Consider the following 18,857-nt stretch of genomic DNA (forward strand, 5'->3'; position numbering starts at 1 on the left):
GACAGGATTTAGCGACTAAACAACAACAATGTATCTTACATCTTCCATTTGGACCAAAATGTAAAAGGACTTAACACTGTCTTACACTCCCTCCCCACCCCCACCCCCAAATCTAAAATACCCTTGAGCAGGAAAAGGGCAGAATGACCATTATTTCAATTTGATAGTCCAACTAATTATCTGATTTGTATTATTGGAGGGAAAAGAATGTGACCTAAAATAAAACATTTTGCTCAGGAAAAGCAAGACTGCTTAAAGAACAAATGTGAAAACGGTAGCGTCTTAAAATTGTGAGGGTTCAAGGAGGAGAGAAGCAATTAGAAAACCTTTCCGGACGGGAATCTCCGCACTTCTGAAACCTGACAAACACCAGGGGGCAGGCAGAGCTCGAGTCAGGCTTCAAAACCGGCTGCTGAAGGGAGCTAACCTATTTTAGCTCGCCCTCCGGATATGTATCAGTTCTCTCGGCATGCCAAGAACCGTGATGCTGACAGGCGGGTTTAGTTCGTACTTGGTCTAATTACTGCGAAGAGAACAGGAACGTCTTTAATGACAGCTGCCCCAACAGCGGGCTTTGGAAGAGCCTGGGGCTACACTCCCCAGAACTTACTCTTTGGGGCGACCCTCGCGATTTCGATCTGACTGCATTTCTCACCCTTTCCAAAAGCCTCTTTCTCCTTTCGCTATAAAATTTGGTTGCAAAGCGGGGGCTTGTTGAAATCTCACCAGTCCCGAGAACTGTACCCGTCATAATTTACAAGGAGACAGCAGGGGGCGAGGGGAGGCTCCGTCTCCTCTAGTTTTGCTTTTAATTCCAGCTCTCCTTCTTATGCAAATTTGCGCCCGAGTTCCTCCCTTTACTGCCCTGGGTTTTGATTCAAACTCCAGCCACGTTGCTTCTAACTTGCCTCTTGGGTTTGCAAGTTTCAGAGAGAAATAAACATTCCCTGAGCGGGTTCCCATTGGAGCTGGGGAGTGGGAGGTAAAATGGGGCTTCTCGTGGCTCGCAGGAGGTTGAAGTCTCAACCCTAGCAGCCCAGAAAGAAGGGAGCCCCCTCATTTCCAGGACAACCTGTTGCGCCTTCTGTCTCCTCCCCTGCGCGCGGTTTCCCCGCCTCGGCCCCCAGCACCTGATTGGCAGGAGTCGCTACCCAACCCTGGTCTCGGGGCCTCCTCCCCGGACTCACGATTGGCCTCCTGGGAGGACTGGAGTAAGGGGGTGCGAGGGGTGGGATTTCCCTCAAAGCTCAGGGTCCCGGGACCTGGAAAGGAGGAGTGGAGGAGACTCGGTTCTCCGCGCGTATGAGTCGCGAGCCGTGGAGCTGGGCCGGCCGGGATGGTGTAGCCTCCCCGCGCAGCTCCAGCCTGGACCGCGCCGGGCCACTTTGCCATCCTTCTGGTCCAGCCTCGGCTACAGCGAGACCCCGCGGGCGCCGTGCGGAGTTGCTGGCACTTTCCGGAGGACGCTTTCACCTCCTGCCCGGGACTGGGACTGAGTGCTCTCTCCAGGGGACCGGGCTGAGCCGTCACAGCCGGACCATGCGAGCCACCGGGAACCCCGGGGTAACCGAGCGCACGCGCCCCGCAGGAAACCCCACCAAGTCTCCACCGACGCCTCCGACGCCGCCAGGGCTGGTGCTGCTGCTTCTCCTGTCACTGGTAAGCCGCGTCCGGGCACAGCCACCTGACCCCGGCCTGGCCTTGCTGTCCCCGGATCTCGCGGGGGTGGCAGGGGTCCCCGCCGAAGAAGCCATAGTGCTGGCGAACCGCGGGCTCCGGGTGCCCTTCGGCCGTGAGGTCTGGCTGGATCCGTTGCAGGACCTAGTGCTGCAGGTGCAACCGGGGGATCGGTGCGCAGTGACCGTGCTAGACAACGACGCGCTGGCCCAGCGGCCCGGCCGCCTGAGTCCCAAGCGCTTCCCCTGCGACTTCGGCGCGGGAGAGGTGCGCTACTCGCACCTGGGCGCGCGCAGCCCGTCGCGGGATCGAGTCCGGCTGCAGCTGCGCTACGACGCGCCGGGAGGGGCGGCCGTGCTCCCCTTGGTGCTGGAGGTGGAGGTGGTCTTCACCCAGCTGGAGGTTGTGACCCGAAACCTGCCCCTGGTCGTGGAGGAGCTGCTGGGGACCAGCAATGCCCTGGACGCGCGGAGCCTGGAATTCGCCTACCAGCCTGAGACCGAGGAGTGTCGCGTGGGCATCCTGTCTGGTTTGGGCGCGCTGCCTCGCTACGGGGAACTTCTTCACTACCCGCAGATCCCGGGCCCGGCCAGCAAGGGGGACACCCAGGAGCCCCTCCTGATGGACTGCAAAGCATTCCAGGAGCTGGGCGTGCGCTACCGCCACACCGCCCCCAGTCGTTCTCCGAACAGGGACTGGGTGCCCATGGTAGTGGAGCTGCGATCGCGAGGGTCTCCTGTGGGCAGCCCGGCTTTGAAGCGCGAGCACTTCCAAGTGCTGGTGAGAATCCGAGGAGGGGCTGAGAACACTGCCCCCAAGCCCAGCTTTGTGGCCATGATGATGATGGAGGTGGACCAGTTTGTCCTGACCGCACTGACCCCAGACATGCTGGCAGCCGAGGATGCTGAGAGTGCCCCAGACTTGCTGATCTTCAATCTCACCTCTCCATTCCAGCCCGGCCAGGGCTTCCTGGTGAGCACTGACGACCGCAGCCTGCCCCTCTCCTCCTTCACTCAGAGGGATTTGCACCTCCTGAAGATTGCCTATCAGCCCCCCTCTGAAGACTCTGACCAGGAGCGTCTCTTTGAACTCGAGCTGGAAGTAGTGGACCCAGAAGGTGCTGCCTCCGATCCTTTTTCCTTCATGGTAGTGGTGAAGCCCATGAACACACTGGCTCCAGTGGTCACCCGGAACACTGGTCTCATTCTCTACGAGGGCCAGTCTCGGCCCCTCACTGGCCCTGCAGGCAGTGGACCACAAAACTTGGTCATCAGTGATGAAGACGACTTAGAGGCCGTACAGCTAGAGGTGGTGGCTGGGCTCCGGCATGGTCACCTTGTCCTTCTGGGTGCCTCCAGTGGCAACTCTGCCCCTAAGACCTTTACTGTAGCTGAGCTAGCAGCCGGCCGAGTGGTCTACCATCACGATAACAAAGACGGCTCACTAAGTGACAACCTTGTGCTCCGAATGGTGGACGGAGGACGCAGGCACCAGGTGCAGTTTCTGTTCCCCATCACCTTAGTGCCTGTGGATGACCAGCCACCAGTCCTCAATGCCAACACGGGGCTGACGCTGGCAGAGGGCGAAACTGTGCCCATCCTGCCCCAAGCTCTGAGTGCAACTGACATGGACTCAGAGGACTCCTTGCTGCTTTTTGTACTCGAGGCACCCTCCTCCACTGCAGGGCATCTGCTTCTCCGCCAGACCCATCCTCCCCAGGGGGAGGAGATGCTTCTCGGGAGCCCTTGGAGAAAACAGGGAGTGTTCTATGAGAAAACAGTGACAGAGTGGCGGCAGCGAGACATAACGGAGGGGAGACTTTTCTACAGGCACTCTGGGCCCCACAGTCCTGGGCCAGTGATTGACCAGTTCACATTTCGTGTCCAGGATAACCATGACCCCCCTAATAAGTCTGGGCTACAGAGGTTCGTGATACGCATTCATTCCGTGGACCGCCTCCCTCCTGAGCTGGGCAGCGGCTGTCCCCTTCGGATGGTGGTACAGGAATCCCAGCTCACACCACTGAGGAAGAAGTGGCTACGCTACACGGACCTGGACACGGATGACCGAGAACTCCGTTACACGGTGACCCAGCCCCCGATGGACACAGATGAAAACCACTCACCAGCCCCGTTGGGCACCTTGGTCCTGACCGACGATCCTTCGGTGGTGGTGGCCCATTTTACACAAGCTCAGGTCAACCACCATAAAATTGCTTACAGGCCTCCAGATCAGGAGCTGGGAGTGGCTGCCCGAGTGGCCCAGTTTCAATTCCAGGTGGAGGACCAAGCTGGGAATGTGGCTCCAGGCACCTTCACCTTTTACTTGCAGCCAGTGGACAACCAGCCACCCGAAATCCTCAACACTGGCTTCACCGTTCAGGAGAAGAGCCATCACATCCTGAGTGAGACTGAGTTGGGTGTGAATGATGTGGACACTGATGTGGCCCACATCACCTTCACTCTCATACAGGTGCCCAAACATGGCCACATGCAGCTGTCTGGACAGGTACTGCATGTTGGTGGGATTTTCCACTTGGAGGACATAAAACAGGGTCGGATTTCCTACGCCCATAATGAGGCTGAGTCTCTGACCGATAGCTGCTCCTTGGAGGTCAGTGATGGATACCACGTGGTACCCATCACTCTCAGAGTGAATGTCCGGCCCATGGACGGTGAGCTGCCCGTGCTGAGCCTTCCTGCAGGCACTCTGGGGTCCTATCTAGACGTTTTAGAAAATGGGGCTACTGAAATCACTGCCAATGTTATCAGGGGGACCAATGGGGACGCTGATGATTTGATGTTGACTTTCCTCTTGGAAGATGCACCCCTGTATGGAGAAATCTTGGTCAATGGAGTTCCAGCAGAGCAGTTTACCCAAAGAGACATCTTGGAGGGCTCCGTCGTCTACTCTCACACAAGTGGGGAGATAGGTCTCTTGCCCAAAGAAGACTCTTTCAACCTGAGTCTGTCGGATATGTCTCAAGAATGGAGAATAGGCGGTAACACTATCCAAGGAGTTACCGTGTGGGTGACCATCCTCCCTGTTGACAGCCAGGCCCCAGAAATTTCTGTAGGTGAACAGTTTATTGTTCTGGAAGGCGATAAAAGCGTTATAACCTCAATGCACATAAGTGCTGAAGACATCGATTCTCTCAATGACGACATCTTGTGCACCATCATCATTCAGCCTACCTCGGGTTACGTGGAGAACATCTCTCCAGCCCCTGGCTCTGAAAAATCGAGAGCAGGAATTGCTATAAGTGCTTTCACTCTGAAAGATCTCAGGCAAGGTCACATAAACTACGTCCAGAGTGTCCATAAAGGAGTAGAACCGGTGGAAGACAGATTTATATTTCGCTGTTCTGATGGCATTAACTTTTCAGAGAGACATTTTTTCCCCATTGTAATCATTCCCACCAATGATGAACAGCCAGAAATATTCATCAGGGAATTTATGGTGATGGAAGGCATGAGTCTGGTGGTTGATACCCCCATCCTCAATGCCGCTGATGCTGATGTTCCCCCAGATGACTTAACTTTCACTATTACCAAGGTTCCCACCCACGGTCACATCATGAACCAGCAGATAAATGGCACGGTTTTGGTGGAAAGCTTCACCTTGGACCAGATCATAGAGAGTTCCAGCATCATTTATGAGCATGATGACTCTGAGACTCAGGAAGACAGTTTCGTGATTAAACTCACAGATGGTAGGCACTCTGTGGAAAAGACGGTCCTCATTATGGTTATTCCTGTTGATGACGAGACCCCTAGGATGGCCATCAATAATGGACTGGAAATAGAAATCGGGGAAACCAAAATTATCAACAACAGAATATTAATGGCAACTGATTTAGATTCTGAAGACAAATTCTTGGTTTACATTATTCGTTATGGGCCGGGACATGGCTTATTACGGAGACAAACACCGACGGGTGTCTTTGAAAATATCACATTGGGCATGAATTTTACCCAGGGTGAAGTAGACAGAAATTTGATTCAGTATGTCCATTTTGGGCAAGAGGGCATTCGGGATCTAATTAAATTTGACGTGACTGATGGAATCAATGCCCTCATAGATCGCTACTTTTATGTGTCTATTGGAAGCCCTGACATTGTCTTCCCCGATGTGATAAGTAAAGGAGTGTCCTTGAAGGAAGGTGGTAAGGTCACCCTCACGACAGATCTACTGAGCACTAGCGACTTGAACAGTCCTGATGAAAACTTAGTTTTTACCATCACCAGGGCTCCCATGAGAGGCCACTTAGAAAGCACAGACCAACCTCGAGTGTCTATCACATCTTTCACTCAGCTCCAACTGGCTGGCAATAAAATCTACTATATCCACACAGCTGATGATGAGGTAAAGATGGACAGTTTTGAGTTTCAAGTCACTGATGGACGTAACCCTGTCTTCCGGACATTCCGTATCTCCATCAGCGATGTGGACAACAAAAAGCCAGTAGTCACCATCCATAACCTGGTTGTCAGCGAAGGTGAAAAGAAGCTGATTACTCCCTTTGAACTCACTGTGGAAGACAGGGATACTCCAGACAAACTCTTGAAATTCACTGTCACCCAGGTGCCTGTTCATGGTCAACTCCTGTTCAACAATACCAGACCTGCCATGATTTTTACCAAGCAGGACTTGAATGAAAACTTAATCAGCTACAGACATGATGGTACTGAGTCAAGTGAAGACAGCTTCTCCTTCACAGTGACTGATGGTTCCCATACAGAGTTCTATGTTTTTCCTGATACAGCATTTGAAACAAGAAGACCCCAAGTAATGAAGATCCAGATCTTAGCTGTTGACAACAGAGTCCCCCAAATTGTAGTGAACAAAGGGGCCTCTACACTTCGCACTCTTGCCACAGGCCACTTGGGGTTCATGATCACAAGTAAAGTATTGAAAGCAGAGGACAGAGACAGCTTACACGTTTCTCTCCGGTTTATTGTGACGGAGGCCCCCCGACATGGATACCTCCTCAACCTGGGCCAAGGCAACCACAGTGTGACTGAGTTTACACAAGGTATGGTTCACTTTTCTTTCTTTATAATCAAAGGGCACTCCAAGGCTTACTTCTTGAGAAATGGCTGTCACTGATAACTTTGTAAGTAGAGCATCAAATTAGAGGCCAGGGAGGACTTCCCTGGTGGTCTAGTGGTTAAGACTCCATGCTTCCAACGCAGGGGGTGTGGGTTTGATCGCTGGTCCAGGAACTAAGATCCCATGTGCCACATAGTGCTGCCAAAAATAATTAAATTAAAAAATAGAGTCCAAGGAAAGAGAAGGAAAGGGAAATAAAGGAAAGGCGAAAATACAGGGACTCTGTTTCCTAAGAGAACAGCTCCCTTCTTACCATATGTCCCACTGTAGTGACCTTCATTAGTAGGAGTATTGTATTTTGAAAATATAAGCTAAGATGCCAAAGAAAGAGCTGAACTTCGGTGAATTAAATTTGAAACAGGCTTTTCAACTGTGTTCCATCAGCCCCAGTTTTCCTCTGAGCGACCTGTTTTATATGCGGAAGACAGTTCACGAAGCATGTTAGCATCTTAGAGAATGATGTGCTTTCTAAATTTTCTGAATCCACATTATTATTACCAGCCACCATTCAAATAGGGGCCTCCCAGGTGGCGCAGTGGTCAAGAATTCATCTGCTAATGCGGGAGACACAAGAGACACAGGTTCCATCCCTGGGTCAGGAAGATCCCTTGGAGTAGAAAATAGCAATCCACTTCAGTACTCTTGCCTGGGAAATTCCACGGATAGAGGAGCCTGGGAGCTATAGACTGTGGAATTGCAGAGTCTGACATGACTGAGCAAATCAGTGTGTTACCATTCAAATAGACCCTTCCAATTTGTATTAATTTGATTGCTTTTTAGAGGGTTGTTCTAAGACTATTATTGTTGTTAGCAACTTTGTAATGAAAATAGAAAGATGTGTTTATATTTACTTTGTAGATTTTAGAATTTTTATAAGATTTTATGAGACTAACACCCGTCCAAAGATAGAACGGGTAAACACTTATCTAGATTTAGAATGATTATATATGTACAAGGCACGTTACCTGAACCACACAAGGAAAGAAAGTATATTTAATAATGTATAAGACCAGGTGGCACTAGCGGTAAAGAACCTGCCTGCTAATGCAGGAGACGTAAGAGACACAGGTTTGATCCCTGGGTTGGGAAGTCCCCTGGAGGAGGGCATGGCGACTCGCTCCAGTGTTCTTGCCTGGAGAACCTAATGGACAGAGGAGTCTGGGGTCGCGAAGAGTCAAACACGACTGAAGTGACTTAGCGCAAGCAAGAAGACAGAAAGCCCATCACCAAAATATATATCCACTTCATTGTTAAGAGCCTAAAGATATTTTAACAAAATTAGTAGGAGGAGGAAATTATTTTCTCATTTCAAACTCCTCTCTGCCCTGTGTCAAACACAGTAACAAACTGCATTGCCTCAAGTATCTGCATTCTCGGAGATGAATGCATTTTTGTAACCTTGACTTTCTTTGTGTGTCCACAGAGTCTGAGACAGGAAGGGCAGGTGACCTGTGCAGAGTTACTCAGTGACTAAAGGGAGAAGCCCATTCAATCTGCTGGCTTGGGAGTTAGACCTCTGTTTTCTAGAATGTGCAACTTTCATTACAAAGAGCTTTGGGTTGCTTTCATGAAAATCTCACCCTTGTCAGAATGGAAACCAGATCTCTCCTGTGTGAGCTCTGTGGGTTCGAGATGGAGTTAAACCCCAGGGCTTCCCAAGGGGGAGTGTTATTGTCCTGTAACAGTGTTAGACTCTTAGATAACAAATGCTTTAATAAACATGGATGTCGCAGGGTGTAAAGTAAACTGCTTCTCTGTTTTAGATTCTGGCAAATAGCCCTACCCTTCAACCTCCTGATTCTTGGCTGAAAGCCTGAATATATATCCTAGGGCCTGCAGGGACAGGAAAACTTCTGGGTGCCAAGTGTCATGCCAGACCAGCAGGAAACTTGTGTGTGAAGGTTTTCTGAGGATAGAGATGCATGTGCTCTTGCACTGGTTTCTTTTCTTGGAAAGGAAAGAGGATGCAAGGAATAGTGAAAGGATATCCCTTAGAGGATCGAAAATGTTACTTCAAACGAATCCTATGATCAGAAAAAAGAATCTGATTTTAGTGATTTAAAAAAAAAAAGAATTTCTGAATGAAAATAGGGCAAAGATATTTAATTTAAATTCCATGGACCAAGTCCAACAGCTCAAAATATTGGAATATTATTTCCTGAATACTGAGCCATTAACTCATGCTATTTCAGTACAGACCATTGCTGTCATTGACTTGGAATCACCGTGATTGCTTCTTATAGTCATTTGTAAATATAGAGTAGCTGTGAGTTTATTATAAAAAGTGAATATAATTTTTTAAGATTACATTTTAAGAGAAAGCATCATGTTCCAATGAGAATGCAAATATGGAACATGGGAAAATTGTTTTTATTTAATCACACAGGACAAGCTGAGGCTGCTGTTTGATTCAGAGGAGTTATAATGGAAATTAGATGAGTGAGTAAAAACAGAGAACGCTCCATTACAGTGGTTGCCATGGCTGCTCCTGCAGTAGAGGAAGAAATGTTGTTGTCGTTGTTCAGTCGCTCAGTCGTGTCCTACTCTTTGCGACCCCATGGACTACAGCACACCCAGCTCCTCTGTCCTCCACTGTCTCCCAGAGTTTGCTCAAATTCATGTCTATTGAGTCGGTGATGCTATCTAACCATTTCATCCTCTGCCAGAGGAAGTGGAAGCAGTGTCTAAAGTGACGACTGTGCTGTCTTTTTCTTTGTTTTTGTTTTATCATGAAGGGACAAGCTGAACGATATTTTGATGGATTTTCAATACACTGAATTAAGTCAGCTTAGCATATATGGCTTGGGAAGGTTATTGCCAAATAGATTGACTAAATGGTCCCTAAGAGAGGAAAAAATAAAACATGATTTCTAAAACTTATTGACTTTCACTATTAGGAAAAGTAACCCAGGTAGAAGTAGACAAATTAGGGAAATTTTTTAGTTCTTTTCAAACTTCATGTTTTGTCGAGGTAATGCTTCTTTGCTCCGTCCACCGCAGGTCTCAAGTACCAAGATTTTTTTTTCTTTACAACAAATACATAGTAATATCTTATGGGAGATGATTTATCACTTTCAGAAATTTCCCCAAAGGTAACCGGGGTGTGGTTACCAGGAATGTCAATTAATTTAGAATTTTAAAAAAACCATGAAATGATTGTGTAGATAAACTGAAATAAATCTGATGCAAGTTTAAGAGCAAGAAGAAAATCTAGTTAATTATCCTAAGTTTACTTTAAAAAGACAGTATTTTGGCTATTAGGTTTTTATCTTTTTAATACTTTTGTACCTTAAGAGGAAAGTGTTTATATATATATATAAACATAATATATGTTCAGGCGCTCAGTCGTGTCTGACCCTTTGTGACTCCATGGACAGTAGCCCACCAGGCTCCTCTGTTCATGGATTTCCCCGGCAAGAATACTGGAGTGGGTTGCCATTGCCTTCTCCAGGGGATCTTCCCAACCCAGGGATTCAACCTATGTCTCCTGCACAGCAGGTGCATTCTTTAGCAACTGAGCCACCAGAGAAGCCCTATATATAATATAAACACGTTTATATATATATATATATATATATGTGTGTGTGTGTGTGTGTGTGTGTGTGTGTGTATACATGTATATAAATACATATATATAAAAGTATATATCAGTATATACATTTTATATAAAATGTTTATACTTATATATAGAGGCACCTATAGAATAACTGTTATAACCAAAGTCTTTACTTGAGATTTTGAACAGTGCATTATTAAGAAAATTATAAAACGAGTTTTCGTTTGTTTCATCTAATCAAGAGTTTAGGTCTAACTTGGAGGGAAAATCTAACTCTAGAGTATCTTATAACCAAATTCATGTTCTCATTACTTTAAAAAAGAAAACTTCTGAAAAATCACCCTTGAAGTGGTCATTTGTTTTAATGAAACTATCTCCCAAGTACTATAGTTTTTGTTTAGAAAACGTTAATACAAGGACTGGGTGTTTTATTTTCTTTTTCTTATAGTACAGCCTTTGGATTCTCTTATAGAATTAAAGATGGAGTGGGAACACTGGACCCAGGTCCTTCCACGTGACCAGATGATGTTGTCTTTCTGCTAAGCACCTCAGAGTCACAGCAGAGTTCCCGTCACTCCTTCACCAATAAAACTAAAGGCTGTGAAAGTTGAGAGTTGTAAGAGTAAACTGGGGAAGAGCAATACATGAGGCTTCACTCCTTACCCTACAGAAAACATCCATACGAAGGGAAAGATGCAAGTGTGGGCTACCAGACCTCCAGCCTCTTTAATTTTAGATTAAGATGCATTTGAGCCTTTATTGGGTGTAAGATCCTTGAGCAAAGGACTGTGGAAACAGAAAACAGAAATTTTCAACCTTCTACAAAGGGTAACCATGCAGAAAGAGGCAGAATTTGGGGAAATTATAGTAGAGTTAGAAATGCAGTTCTAAGGGAGAACAAAACATCCTGAGCTTGCTTTGTCCTTAAGTATCTTTATGCACAAGAAGGTACTGTTAACTATTAAATCAGATTTTCCCCTCTTCAAATGTCTGATGGTAAGCAAGTCACCTTTCAAATCTATGTGAGTCAAGGTAGATTGTATGTTGGAGCTGTAGAAGTTCATGGAGTAATTGGTCGTTTCTAATAGTCTGCATCACTTGAGGGGACTTCCCTGGCAGTCCAGTGATTAAGACTTCACCTTCCAATGCGGGGGTATGAGTTCAATCCCAGGTCGGGGAGCTAAGATCCCACATGCCTCGAAGCCAGAAAACCACAAACAGAAAATAGAAACACTTTGCATCACGTGAGACTATTCCTTTCATAAAATCATTTCTTATATGTGATGCCTATAAACTCCATAGCTTGAACTGATTAAAGATCTTGCTGCTGTTGCTGCTAAGTCACTTCAGTCATGTCCGACTCTGTGACCCCATAGATAGCAGCCCAGCAGGCTCCCCTGTCCCTGGGATTCTCCAGGCAGGAACACTGGAGTGGTTGCCATTTCCTTCTCCAATGCATGAAAGTGAAAAGTGAAAGTGAAGTTGCTCAGTCATATCCGACTCTTAGCGACCCCATGGACTGCAGCCTACCAGGCTCCTCTGTCCATAGGATTTTCCAGGCAAGATTACTGGAGTTGGGTGCCATTGCCTTCTCTGGATTAAAGATCTTAGAAGATGAATAAACCACACCTGAGACAAATATTACTTACCCCTGTTGAAGCAATCTTTAGCCATGATCTTGATATTAAGTAATTTTGCAAATAACTACTTTCTGATTGGCCCAGATCTAGTCACAGGAGTGTCACAGGACAGAATGATGTTTGTTTTATTATGTTGTCTGTGTGGCATTGTTACGGAGAAAAACACAAAATGGATGAATAAATTTTAAAACTGTGAATTAGTCAATACTGAAAACAAACCATACCAGTGAACTTGATTGCTAGAATAGAAAGCAATAGAAAAAACATTTCTTAGGCAGAATAATTTTTCATTCCAAATAAAGGTTTCAGCTTTTATTAGATGTTTTCTCTTTGGTACTGGGTCACGATAGTAACTTCGATCTGTGGGTTTGTTTGTTTGTTTGTTTTCATTTTTTTTCTTTCAAAAATTTGGAGAGCTTAAAAACAGCCTGGTGTAACACAAGAGAAAAGAAAAATTAGCCTAAAGGGAAAGCAAAGGAACCTCTGTCCTCTCAGGGCCAGGGAAGCAAAGGGTGTGATTTCTGTAGTGCCAGGAAATCTTCCATGCCTCAAAATATCTCCCTTTCCACCTGTCATGGAGTCTGACATTCTGTATTTAGATAGTCACTCCTTTGGTACATGAACATGCAAATACCATTGGGAGGGGCAACACCTTGCTATTATTATAGCCTAACTCTTGCACTCTATTTATCCGTGTAAGGGATCAGATTTCCAAGGGACAGCTGAAATCAAGGGGCCTTGGAGATAGGAGAAATAAGATAGCTCCGATTCCCTTAGGAGAAGAGGGCCTAAACGTGGTTCAGAAGAGTAACAGCCAATAGGACTTACCATACACGATGAGTCACTGGTTTTGCCCTAGTAATTAATCATCTTGTTGTTTGGTTGTTTTCTAGCTGACATTGATGATATGAAAATATGCTATGTCTTAAGAGAAGGGGCTAATGCCATAAGTGACATATTCCACTTTACAGTTGAAGATGGGGGTAAGTATTCACTCTCCTGTTAGTGCAAACAAGGAGAGTGGCTTTTATTTATTGCTCTTTGACAGCCTTCATACAAGGACTCTGTATCAAGTATCAGTTTAGGCTCACCTAAATTTATGTGGAGTGAATTTGGTATTTTCTCTAGAAAATCTTACGTTCTCAATCTGACACAATCCTACTCTGCAATGATTGTGAATACATGTTCTAGTTATATCATTTTTGTCTTGTGATTTGTAAAGCACTAAAGAGAAAGATCTATATAAACAGGATCCTGATGTCCAGTTGTTCAGATTTTGCTCTGCATAAAGCTGCCTACTTGAGGTGACAAGAAGATGTTGACCCAGCCAGCCTCACTTGCAAAGCATGTCCTATCTAGCTGTGTTTGCCCAAAGTGGGTGCCTTTTTCTAATTTGCTTGAGTGCTGTGTGGACTAAGGCTGGTGGATGGTACATAGCATTCACCAAGAGATCAATGTAAATATATGTTTCAAGTCATCAAGTTTAGTATGTCTAACGATTGTCTTAGTTTGGGAAATTTAGTGACTTAGTCTAGCTAAACTTTTCCTTAGTGGAGCCTCAATACTTCAGAGACTAGACTATGACCTGAGATCTAAGTCACCTCAGTAATTTTTTTGTCATCTCTCCCTCGGTGCCCTGACTCACATTGTTCAGTTCTCTTCCTCACCCGAGGAGGGAAACTGGCCACTTCCAGATTGATCGTAAAGACGTTTGTGTTCTCGTTTGCTCTCAGAAGAAGCAAAAGAACCTCAGAAAGAATGTGTGAATAAGACACAGGAAATGAGGGGACATGTGTGCAAGGGAAGAGAGAGAGAGAAGTAGTTCCAGTTCAGTCATCTGTTTCTTTATGACGCCTTATACAAACGCACACTGTTCTGTCTATCTCAAAAAGATTCCGCGCTCACCCTTCCTATTTTTTGAAGTATTAAATAGTGCTTGTTTAAAGTATCATTGGACGTAACAGGATCACAAGCTCTGAAAAATGACATCTGCTCAGTGTGTGCCAGAGAGGCAAAAAAAAAAAAAGTTACAATTTGGGTTCAACTAAATTTAGTAGGTTTAATAACTTTATTTTTTAGCAACCAAATTATACTTTACTATTTGACATATTGATAAGTGAATCTTAGGAAACCAAGTTCTGAGAAGGAAATCAACTTATAGAAAACTAATCTGCTTGTTGAATCTTGCTGCTCAAATGGGAAATTTCACTGTGAGTAAACTTTAGAATGAGACTCTGAAATAATTCAAATTTGTATTTTATATACATATATTTGTGTGTATATATATTCACACACACACACATATTTATTGGCTTCCCAGGTGGCATAGTGGTAAAGAATCTGCCTGCCACGCAGGAGACCCAGGAGATATAAGAGACACAGGTTTTATCCCTGGGTCAAGAAGCTCTCCTGGAGGAGGCAATGACAACCCACTCCAGTATTCTTGCCTGGAGAATCCCACAGACAGAGGAGTGTAGCAGGCTACAGTCCACAGAGTCACAAAAAGTCAGACACAACTGAGCGTCTGAGCATGCACACACACATATTTATATTTATATATATATATGTCTTCCCTCAGAGCTCAGTTGGTAAAGAATCCGCCTGCAATGCAGAAGACTCTGGTTCAGTTTCCTGGGTCGGGAAGATCCACTGGAGAGGGGATACGCTACCCACTCCAGTATTCTTGGGCTTCCTTTGTGACTCAGCCGGTAAGGAAGGGAAGAAAGTGAAGAGAGGTCGCTCAGTCGTGTCCAACTCTTTGCGACCCCATGATCTGTAGCCCACCAGGCTCCTCAGTCCATGGGATTTTCCAGGCATGAATACTGGAGTGGGCTGCCGTTTCCTTCTCCAGGGGATCTTCCCGAACCAGGGATCGAACCTGGGTCTCCAGCATTGTAGGCAGACGCTTTACCATCCAAGCTACCAGGGAAGCCTGCAATGTGGGAGACCTGGGTTTGATTCCTGGGTTGGGAAGATCCCCTGGAGAAGGGAACGGCTACCCACTCCAGTATTCTGGCCTGGAGAATTCCATGGACTGTATAGTCCATGGGGTTGCAAAGAGTTGGACATGAGTGGGCAACTTTCACTTTTCATATAGATATATATAAAATATAAACTTAAGGACTAAATTGTTGGCTTAAAGCACCATGTATATATCTCAGAATGACTGAATAAACCTCAATAACCAAAGTATCATTTTCTTTAAAATTGCCAAAAAAGTTTGAAATCCGATGACTACAATTCCAAGACATCATAGCCTTTGTTTTTCTATATGTTTTACTTTTTCTTTCTTTTTATTCACATATATGCTCTGTTATTTTGAACATTTCTTTCCTTAGCTGGATGGACTTTTAGTATTTACTCTGAAATTTTGGTCTGTATTCCAACATTAGAAAACATTATGCTGTATCATATTTCAAAATATTAAGTGAGGAATGACTAGCTGAAAGACTGGGTTTATTTTTGGATTTGCTGGAAAAATGGATGAGCCTCTAAAGACTGTGCTTATGGAAATAGGAACTAAATCATTTGGGGAGTTTTTTCAGAGCTAGCGTATCATGTGAGAGAGAAAACTTCCAGAGATATTGTCCTTTACTGTTTTCTTCCCCCTGATAACGTGTTACTTACAGGGTTTAGGGAGATTCTGGCAACTTTCGGTGGAACAGAATTTATTTTTAAGTTCCCCAATGCAAGAAAATTTCTCTTTGACAGAATAATCATAGAGACCTGCAAGGTTAAAAACTGAAAAGTCACATATGTATTTCAAAATATTTTTAGTCTGATACTTATTTTTTGCATTGTCTATAACATATCCTTATATTTGAATGAGAAGTGCAATGCTATTTAAACTTACAGAGAATATTGAGTGAAATTCTTCTGTTTGGAAAGTGTGAGGTATTTTGACAAACAGAAGTAAAACAAAATTTTTTTTGCAATATTTGTGAGAAAAGAAAAAAATAATTGTCTTTCCTTTCTACAAAAATATTATACTAAGAATTTTAAATTTTTTCTGACCTAGCTATGTATCTTCTAGTTATACAGTCAATAATTTCACCAAAATATACTCTAGAAAAGACCTATTTTATAGACTGTAATAGAAACACGTATTTTCAATATGGTCAAATGTAACAATGAAAATTTCATGAACTAGATGACATATTTATGAAGATATATTTATGATATCATTTAACACTTCTCAAAGATATGTATGTCTCAGGAATTATGGCAGGTACTTGAATCTTATGAACAAGGATTAGCCTTGCTTCTCAGTTGGAAGGATCTAGGTCTTGGAATAGCCAGATAACTTCCCCAAACACGACCATCATTCCAGAAAGTAACAAGAGCTCCTCAAGGTTATTTATTCTTCCCATCCATTTGATGACAGACTTTTTAGACCAGAGGGTTTGGTTATTGAATTCAGCTGTTGTGACTTATTGTCATTTATCAATATTTTATTAACTATCCTGGTGGCTCAGTAGTAAAGAATCTGCTTATCAATCCAGGAGATGTGGGTTCAATTCTTGGGTCGAGAATACCCCCTCGAGAAGGAAATGGCAACCCACTCTAGTATTCTTGCTTGGAAAATTCCATGGACAGAGGAGCCTAGCAGGCTACAGTCCATGAAGTCACAAAGAGTTGGACACGACTTAGCTACTAAACAACAGCAATCAATACTTTATATAATTTTGTAAGCATATCAATAAGCCATTCTCATGAAATATATGAAATGCTTTTAGCATTTCACATCTGGGAAGCAAGTCAAAGTCTCATGTCAGAAAACCAAGAACTCTCTACCACCAATTCTCTCTTCAACCCACTAAATTCACTTTCTTCAAATCTACCATATTTATTTTAGGATAGCAACTGTCTAAATAAATTTACTAGAACAAATAGAATCTTCAAATAATTTTAAAAATAAAATATAGCTTTTAATTTCAGGAATCGAGAATGGGAGAAGAGAGGGAGGAGAACAGAAAACTAAAATCTTCTGTTTCAGATTTAATTATCACAAGAACCTGGCTAGCCACAGAATTCTTCTCTTAACATGAAGTGATGGACTGGGACCATCCATTACTAATGGGTGGTGCTTAGGATAGAGTTTCTACTTTTCAGTTTTTGGAGGGCTTGGGGGCGATTACCAAATGACCGGACCATAGAGTTATCTATTGGAAGAATAGATAATGTCAGAATTTTCACCTCAAGGGGTTACTACTCTGTTTGGACTTAATGAATGTTGCTTAATATAGCAGGTATATATTATACACACACACGTGTATTCATACCACATGCACACATACTCAATATGTCGTTATTCTTTCAATTAGATCTTTTATCAAAACCATCATTTATGCAATTTTGCCTTCATAGCTCCCAGCATGGTTAAATATATATGTGGCAGATGAGGAAACTGAATCACAGATAGGTAACTGACCTCTTGCAAGTTGCATAATGAGGCAGCTAGAAGCCTGTTCGAATCTCGAATTCTTTCCCCAAATTAGTAACTTCGACACATTCAGGAGAGACTTAAGAGGGTGGAATGCTCAAATCCTCTGGTTTCTCCAGACTGAGACGTGTATGTTCGATAGAGGAGACTGAAGAGCTCAGTTCTGTTCAGTTCAGTCGCTCAGTTGTGTCCAACTCTTTGCAACCCCATGGACAGCAGCACATCAGGCCACCCTGTCCATCACCAACTCCTGGAGCTTGCTCAAACTCATGTCCATTGAGTCAGTGATGCCATCCAACCATCTCATCCTCTGTCGTCCCCTTCTCCTCCCACCTTCAATCTTTCCCAGCATCAGGGTCTTCTCCAATGAGTCAGTTCTCATCAGGTGGCCAAAGTATTGGAGTTTCAGCTTCAGCATCAGTCCTTACAATGAGTATTCAGGACTGATTTCCTTTAGGATGGACAGCTTGGATCTCCTTGCTGTCCAAGAGTCTTCTCCAACACCACAGTTCAAAAGCATCAGTTCTTCAGTGCTCAGCTTTCTTTATAGTCCAACTCTCACATCCATACATGACCGCTGGAAAAACCATAGCTTTGACTAGACGGACCTTTGTTGGCAAAGTAATGTCTCTGCTTTTGAATATGCTATCTAGGTCGGTCATAACTATTCTTCCAAGGAGTAAGCGTCTTTTAATTTCATGGCTGCAGTCACCATCTGCAGTGATTTTGGAGCGCAAAAAACTGAAGTCTGACACTGTTTCCACTGTTTCCCCATCTATTTGCCATGAAATGATGGGACCAGATGACATGATCTTCGTTTTCCGAAAGTTGAGTTTTAAGCCAACTTTTTCACTCTCCTCCTTTTACCTATCAGAAGACTGGATCTGCTGATAGGTAAAAGTTCTGCATCCTTTGGAATATAGTATTTTATTTTAGAATACCTTAAAGGTCACTGTATCCTAACACTTATAGTATTCTTTCCTGGTACCACACTGTCATTTTTCTAACTACATGTGGAGAAGAATGTATTCTTTCTAAAGTTAAACACAAATCAAATCAATCTTAAGATACCATTTTATACTTGTTTTATTAATTAGAAAGAAACAAAAAAAATTCACCTCAGGGATTATGATGAAACAGTTACACTTCCAAACTATTTGTGAAGTTGAAAACTAAGAAAATGAAGTTGAAGAAACATCTCTGGGTTGTAGATGGAGTCAGGAAGGCTGTAAGACTCCACTTGAGACATAGCTTAACAGAAGTAAAGACTCGCAGGCACATGTATGTCACCATGTGAACAATAGCAATCTGGAAATTGCTCTAAATGCCAATAAAAATAAGAAGAGCTTTTTAGTAATGGTATCAACATCAGAAAACGTTATACAGACCTGAAAATTCATAATTATAAAGTCTGTCATAATGTAATTCT

At 44.1% G+C, this 18,857-nt stretch overlaps 1 protein-coding gene across 1 annotated transcript in view; it reads left to right on the forward strand.

Moving 5' to 3' along the window:
- FREM2 (FRAS1 related extracellular matrix protein 2) overlaps positions 1,264-18,857 on the forward strand; it is a 155,818-nt gene continuing 138,224 nt past the window's right edge. Inside the window, exons 1-2 of the mRNA XM_018056679.1 lie at positions 1,264-6,712; positions 12,879-12,968. Coding sequence (XP_017912168.1) covers positions 1,303-6,712; positions 12,879-12,968 — 5,500 coding nt within the window. The 5' untranslated portion in view covers positions 1,264-1,302. The remainder of the gene's footprint in view (positions 6,713-12,878; positions 12,969-18,857) is intronic.

The sequence above is a fragment of the Capra hircus genome, chromosome 12, assembly GCF_001704415.2.
Source record: "Capra hircus breed San Clemente chromosome 12, ASM170441v1, whole genome shotgun sequence".
Classification (NCBI taxonomy): domain Eukaryota; kingdom Metazoa; phylum Chordata; class Mammalia; order Artiodactyla; family Bovidae; genus Capra; species Capra hircus.